Here is a 7,576-nt window from a genome sequence, read left to right as displayed (position 1 = left end):
CACCTTGTACAAGATGTGCTCCCAGTTGTCCAAATACATGTTTTACCTAAAAATTTTATTTTTTTATACACTTTCATGAGTCCAAAATCATGTCTCCTAAGAAAGTACCAGCATAAAACTGTTTCTCAGTCACACTAGTTTGACAAAGGCTATACCCAAAATGATAGAAGTGATCTGTTTTTGGTTCCTTACCTAGTACTAGATGTTTTCCCAATTGTCCAAAGACACATTTTACCTGAAAATGGCATTTTTCTTCATGTGTCCTGACTATGACACTGTCAATAAAGTAATAAACTGTATTTCCCAACCACAGAAGTCTAATTACAGGCTATATACCTAAATTGACAGCTTTTTGATCAACATATAAAACAAATTTAAAATATATATTTTAAATACTTTTAAAACTTCATTGGGAATTTTATTTTGACATAGTTTGATTTGTTTTGTGGCCGTATCACGATGCTCAAGAGGGATAATTCCATTTCATTAGTGCTAACTCTAATATAACATCATTACTTGGAAAGTCAAGGCTTCATTATAATTAGATTTAAACAACTTTTAAACATGCACTGATGAGCTTGTTCACCTGCCCCCCAGTCAGGCACAATCACATGTCTACTAGTGTCACGAATGTAAACCACCCTGAATGTTCCTATACACATTTATAATGGGTCAGTACTGTAGCCAAACTTGCAAACACAAGTAGTACTAAAGCAGTACACCATCTTATGCTAACAAACACATCTCCCTCTCCAGGAATCTCAACAACAGAATTTACATCAAGATTTGATGTCAAAACAAGTGCAAAGGCTCCAGCTGATGCTTCCACTACTGACAGTGCAAAGACTCTGACTGACGGTAACATGTATTTACTGCATATCAACATGGTCTCCTAATATCTTAAAAAGCAATTAAAATGCTTGCTGTGTAAAAACACAAACACTAACACGCACACAAATACACATAACATTTGTATAACGTTTGCCTTCAGATGTCCAAAACCCTGCTGGTGATCGATTATATATCCTCATGACTACTGCTGTGGGAGCTGTCCTCCTCCTGCTGCTGGGTCTCGTAGGGGTCTTGTGCTGGAGATACAAAGGTACACATACACACACACACACACACACACACACACACACACACACACACGCACACGCACACACACACACACACACATATGCATGCATACAAGTTGTGGGTCACATTGCCTGTTTTTCTAATGTAGTCCAGAGACATGGACAAACGAGGCTAAGAAAGGGGCAAACAGAAGAGAAGAGAAGAGAGAGCAGGAGACACAGGTGAATGCTCACATACCATCCACTGTAACATAAGAAAAACAACCTCCACATCATTACTGGCACACATCCTTCAAGGTCAAATCTTCCATGGTGTGTGTGTGTGTGTGTGTGTGTTTACAGGATTGTTCTGCTGTGCTTTGTTCACCTGTTCAGGTGAGTGCTACTTTGTATCTGAATACTGAGGGGGGTTCAGATGATACAATACAATATAGTTAAAATAAAGGATCACATATATCACATACAGCACTTTTTTAATGTTTCTTTTTGTTTGTTTGTTTGTTTTTTTTAATAAGGAAAACCATCTTTGGGAAACACAGGTTGTGAAGTTCAGGTTTTGTTGAAGCAGTACCAAATACCTGAGCAGTTTTATACAGATAGTGTGTGGGGTTCCCTAGTTGTGTGGGGTCCATGTTGAGTTTCTGATACAAAGCAGCTCTTGATACACTGATGAACATTTTTGATGATGGCTGTTGTGATCTCTAGTTTGAAATCAGTGGAGATGGTGGTGTGTAGGAAGCTCAGACTCCACATCACTTACTGTACTGAGTTACAAAGGGAGATGGACAGTTGTCTTATTTCAGAAATATATCATCCATCTCTACTGCTTTTTGCATGTTGACCTCCAAGTTGTTTTCAGTGCACCACAAAGCCAGACGAGCCACTTGACTCCACTAGCAGTCCCGTCAGTGTTGCTAACGAGTCCTGTTAGGGTCATTTGCTTGATGATAGCTGGAGATGCACTTGTTGGTGTAGCATCAGAAGAGGAGGACTGAGAGTGTCCAGCCTTGAGGAACCCCAGTGCTGATGGATAGGGGCTCTGACAGATAAGGTTCCAGGCACACAAGCTACTTTCTATCTGACAGGTAGTTGAAAATACCCTGACAGACACAGGGTTCCACTCTCAGTTGTGTTGAAAGCAGAGCTGAAGTCTACAAACATGACTCTGTCATAGGATCCTAGAAGGTCCAGATGAGTACAGACATAGTGTTGATTGTGACTGTGCATAGTGCAGATTGCTCTGTAAAACTATATCAGTCCAAGGAAGTGGGAGTGATAGACTTGACGTAAGACAGAACCAGCTTCTCGAAGCATTTCATGACTACTGATGTTAAAGCGTCTGACCTGTAGGTATTAAGGCGGGTTATATTGTCCTTCTTTGGACAAGGATTATTTACCACTAAATTCTACCTGTGTTTCACTTCACCTGTGCCCTTATGGAGCACAGCTCTTATCACTGCATTCATATGAAAACGGAGACATCTTCTGGACATGTACCAGTGATTTCACACCACATATAGCATATTGTTGTTGCTCTTTGCATGATGGTCACAGGTGCATAAAGGTTATTGGTGCATTTCAATTGTGCATTTGTGTGCATGTATAGACTCCTATATACAGTATTTTTGTGAAAGTGTGTTTTAGTGTTTACACAAGTTTGTCTAATTTCCCATTTCTGTGTTTCTACAGGAAGATTCAAGTGTCCTAAATGCAATTGTAAATCCAGAAGTGAAATGCAAAACAGCAAAAGAACAGGTGTGCATCATACTGAATGTGTGTTTTGTAAACATGTGTGTTATGTAATAATTGTTAATGTGTTATTCCTACAGGATGATGTCACTTACTCCACTCTAGTATACAGTCAGAAAACCAAACCAGCGTCCACTCCAATGGATAAAGCAGATTATACAGAATATGCCAGCATCAAATTAAATTCAAATTAAGCACACACACACACACACACACACACACACACACACACACACACACACACACACACACACACAAATGCAATCAAGCAAATGGACAAAAAACAAACATACAAAAACATGTATGGTAGCCATTAAATATCAAGTATTTTATTTGTTTCATCACTGTAAATGCCTCATTAGGGGTTAATCGGCTGAAAGGTAATTTTAATACTGTGAATTGTTAGCTTTTTTGCATGTAATTTATTTAGTGGTAGTGCTTTTGGCTTTAATGAAATAAAAAATGATGTGTAAATGTTCACGGTACGGCCCCTCCTCCCAGATGTGTGTGTGTGTGTGTGTGTGTGTTCATGCATATGGCCATGCCCTCCCCGTGTTTCACGCCTGCTCCTTGTTTTGTGTCGTTACTGTGCGTGTATATAACTTTACTGTTTAGTAGTGTATGTTGTCGGTGATTGACCATGTATTAGCCTATGTGCTACATTGTCTGTTGTCTGGTGTTAATAAACGTAACTTTTGTCGGCTCGTTCATGCGTCCTGCCTAGCCTCCTACCTAGAGTTGTATAGCCTGCACTGTATAGTTGAACAACTGTTCAATTAATTTTTATTTTGGTTCAATTAAAATTCAGTTATATTACATTGTAAAGCTATAAATGAGACACTGCAGTTCCTGAGGCGTTTTAATAAAACTATAAATGAGTACACTGCAACTTAACAGAAAATAAGACAAATTCAAAATAAATGTCAACAAGCAACACTTGGAATATATATATATATATATATATATATATATATATATATATATATATATATATATATATATATATATATATATATATATAGTTGTGTTTGAAATAATAGCAGTCCAACATGACTAATCATATCAATCACTGTTTTTGGTAGAAATTATATTACTACATGGTAAATAATTTACCAGTAGGTGTAGCAGAGTCATAGAAAACCATCAGACCCAACATTCATGATATGCATGCTCCTGAGGTTGTGTAATTGAATAATTAATTGAAACAGGTGTGTTCAAAATAATAATGGAGTGGAGTTCAATTAGTGAGGTCATTCCTTCTGTCATTCCTTCTGTGAAAAAACAGATGTCAATCAGGTGGCCTTTATTTAAAGATGAAGCCAACACATGTACATGCATTTCTCTCTGAAAATCTGAGAAAAATGGGTCGTTCCAGACATTGTTCAGAAGAACAGCGTACTTTGATTAAAACTTTGATTGGAGAGGGGAAAACATATAAAGAAGTGAAAATGATATAAAGAAAATGATAGGCTGCTCAGCTAAAATGATCCCCAATGCCCCAATTAAAATAGAAAACAAAACCAGAGAGATGTGGAAGAAAACGGAAGAATACCATTTGAATGGATTGAAGAATAGCCAGTATGGCAAAGACTCAGCCAATGATCAGCTCCAGGGTGATCAAAGACAGTCTGAAGTTACCTGTGAGTACTGTGACAATTAGAAGACGCCTGTGTGAAGCTAATCTATCAGCAAGAAGCCCCCGCAAAGTCCCACTGTTAAAAAAAAGACGTGCTGAAGAGGTTACAATTTGCCAAAGAACACATGGACTGGCCTAAAGAGAAATGAAGAAACGTTTTGTGGACTGATGAAAGTAAGATTGTTCTTTTTGGATCCAAGAGCCGCAGACAGTTTGTCAGATGACCCCCAAACACTGAATTCCATCCACAGTACACTCTGAAGACAGTGAAGCATGGTGGTGCAGGCATCATGATATGGGGATGTTTCTCTTATTATGGTGTCGGGCCTATTTATCGCATACCAGGCATCATGGATCAGTTTGCATATATCAAAATACTTGAAGAGGTCATGTTGCCTTATGCTGAAGAGGAAATACCCTTGAAATGGATGTTTCAACAAGACAACGACCCCAAACACACCAGTCAGCGAGCAGCATCTTGGTTTCAGACCAACAAAATTAAAGTTACGGAGTGGCCAGCCCAATCCCCGGACTTTAATCCGATAGAAAACTTGAGGGGGGACATCAAAAATTCTGTTTCTGAGGCAAAACCAAGAAATGGAGAGGAACTGTGGAAAGTTGTCAAAGCATCCTGGGCTGGAATACCTGTTTACAGCTGCCAGAAGTTGGTCGACTCCATGCAACACAGATGTGAAGCAGTTCTCAGAAACAGTAGTTATACAACTAAATATTAGTTTAGTGATGCACAACAATGCTAAATCCTAAAGATTTTTCAGTTTATACAGTAAATATTTGAGTTTGTGAAGAAAAAATGCTAAATGATTACACATGACATCCACTTATTTATTTGAATAGAAGAAGTCAGATGTTGCAACTCACCCCGACCTTGGGGAAGATCTCAGCCCAGATCAGAGACGGTTGCAGCATGTTACATATACATCATTTTTACGTTTGCTTTTTGCCTCATCTTAACTGATCCCTTGGCTGCAGGCTTCTCTCTTTTTTTAGGAAGTGGGAATAAGATTGGTGTGAGAGATGGTGAAGTCCAGGTCCAATGGCCCTGACTATATATGAGACTCTTCCCAGAATACTGAAGGGAACGCCTCAAAATACTGAAGGCCTCCTCCTCACTTTTGGTGTAGCCTACTGAAAACAAAGTGAACACAATGTGTGCTTTTATATGATTTATTCACTTAGTCACGTTATGCCACCCCCCGCACGCAGGTATAAGAAAATACAAATATTTTGTTTGTTGTGATGGCCCAAGTGCCACAAGGCAAGGAGCAGGAAGCGCAGACGTCTCTTGACGAAGACATGCATTTATTAAATGAGCAGTAATGCCAACCTGAGCACGAACATAGACCGACAACCACTGCAGTGACAGATGTGTTTAAATACGTTCATAAATGATGCATGTACAAAGGGGCAGATGTGCTGGACTGAACTAACAGCACTTAGGGAGTCATTTTGGGTCCATCCCACTGGGCCGCCACATCTCTGTGACAACGGACCGAGCCAACTTAAGTAAGAATGATGACATTTTCACTTATAATGTGAGACTGTTAAGGAAGAAAGAGGACACACCAAATGACTTTTAAAAACTTATAAAACCCTACTGCCTCCCTATATTTGTTGTGTGTGTTGGGGATAGAAGTTTGTCAAAGCTTCATTTGAATACACTTCATCTCCACTGTAACTGTAGTTGTGAGAACATTCAGTAGACTGTATAGAAGAGTGTGTACGGTGTGTATCAGCAGTCCTGCTTTAGCTGTGTGTAGTGTGTGTGGAACTCAGTAAGAATGCAGGTGTGTGTTTATCTGCTCCTTGCTGCTGATGGTGAGTGTGACTTTCTCTCTACATCTGTAGATCATCAAATATCTACTCAGTAGCTACTTTATAAGAAACACTGGAAACATCTAATAGGAGTCCAGTTAGAGACGACATGTCATATATTTCTGATAACGTATAAGAGGCACTCCATGTTATCTGAACATATAAGGTAGAATTTGAACAATTACAATTTGCTGTTTAGACTGCCATCAGTCATAAAACCAAATCTTGAAATCAATGTATTATTGTGGTGCAGTTAAATCTCATGCATATCAGCTGCAGCACTCAGGCTGCTGCCCTGTTCCTGCACTGATATACACACCATACCTGAGAGCTTCACCTGGTATAAATACAACACAAACAGAAACACATGGGAAGTGATCTCCAGTGAGAGTGAACAGTACAGAAACAGAGTTCATACTTAGAACTGACCACACTTTTCTATTCTTGCAGAGGCTCCATATAAACCTGTAACTCTTACTCCAGTGGACACTGACACATCAAGTCCAACAGCTTCAACTAAACCTACTACAACAATGACATCTCCAAATGGTTAGAAGTTATTAATTTCATCAACTACTACTGATGGAAAGATTAATTTGTTTAATAGTATTCTCCAATCAACACCATAAATGATTCCCCACTAAATACTACTACTACTAACAATAATAATAGTAAGTGACATCAACAATTAATTTCTTAATGCAGGTCACTTCATATAGGATACTGTAAGGGTTGGCACCAGGCCAAGACCCCCTCCGGCCACCAGAGGGAGGCCTCAAGTCAACCACGCCACTAATCAGGTTTAACACCCAACAGCTGGGTTAGACCTTATAAAAACCCTGTGACCCCGTCATTCAGTGCTGGGTCTTTGCTAAAGTTTTGATCCAAGCTCCTAGCCACTAGCTTCAGGTATTGAAGTCTGTGAGCCCTTGTGCTACACCTCACTTCTTGTTTGTGAGGGTGTTTGTGTTTTTATGTGTCCCCTCCCCTCTCCAGTTTTCCATCTGGAGTCTGTCTCTCTCCCAAGGCTTCCCTTAGCCATTCAAGTTCCTCCCTGTTTTCTGGTTTTGTTTGGGAAGTTTTAGTCTGGTTTTCCTCAGTGCATTGGGGTTTCCATTTTTTCCTGTCATGTCCTTTGTTCTCCCTTTTTCCACGCTCGGCATGGTGTTTAGTTATTTACCTTTTGTTTTACCTGATCCAAGATCTAACTGTTCTGCACAGGGACCCACCATTGTTAAAAGCGTGGTTGCTTACCCAGTAGGCTATTGGTCTCATTACT

The 7,576-nt window shown here is 39.5% G+C and overlaps 1 protein-coding gene across 2 annotated transcripts; it reads left to right on the top strand.

Annotated features, from left to right (window-relative positions):
• The first annotated feature begins 477 nt into the window (after positions 1-477).
• LOC145660241 (uncharacterized) lies at positions 478-2,991 on the top strand. Of its 2 annotated transcripts, XM_081724558.1 has the most exons (6): positions 478-858; positions 992-1,102; positions 1,229-1,301; positions 1,422-1,454; positions 2,769-2,834; positions 2,909-2,991. In XM_081724558.1, the coding sequence occupies exons 1-5, from the start codon at positions 729-731 to the stop codon at positions 2,785-2,787; spliced, it is 366 nt and encodes a 121-aa protein (XP_081580684.1). In that variant the 5' UTR covers positions 478-728; the 3' UTR covers positions 2,788-2,834; positions 2,909-2,991. The 2 variants fall into 2 exon arrangements, with proteins under 2 accessions (XP_081580684.1, XP_081580680.1); XM_081724554.1 differs by having other exon boundaries at positions 2,769-2,965.
• The last annotated feature ends 4,585 nt before the right edge of the window (positions 2,992-7,576 follow it).

This window comes from Electrophorus electricus, chromosome 2 (assembly GCF_041902795.1).
Source record: "Electrophorus electricus isolate QZ-2024a chromosome 2, ASM4190279v1, whole genome shotgun sequence".
Taxonomy (NCBI): domain Eukaryota; kingdom Metazoa; phylum Chordata; class Actinopteri; order Gymnotiformes; family Gymnotidae; genus Electrophorus; species Electrophorus electricus.
The sequence above is the reverse complement of the archived record's forward strand: the minus strand, read 5'-3'. Positions and strand labels throughout refer to the sequence as shown.

Coding starts and splice junctions, on each gene's coding strand:
- LOC145660241 (XM_081724558.1), top strand. CDS start 729: ATGCTAACAAACACATCTCCCTCTCCAGGAATCTCAACAACAGAATTT. Junction 1,103..1,228: donor CTTGTGCTGGAGATACAAAG/GTACACATACAC, acceptor TTTCTAATGTAG/TCCAGAGACATGGACAAACG. Junction 1,302..1,421: donor AGAGAGAGCAGGAGACACAG/GTGAATGCTCAC, acceptor GTGTGTTTACAG/GATTGTTCTGCTGTGCTTTG.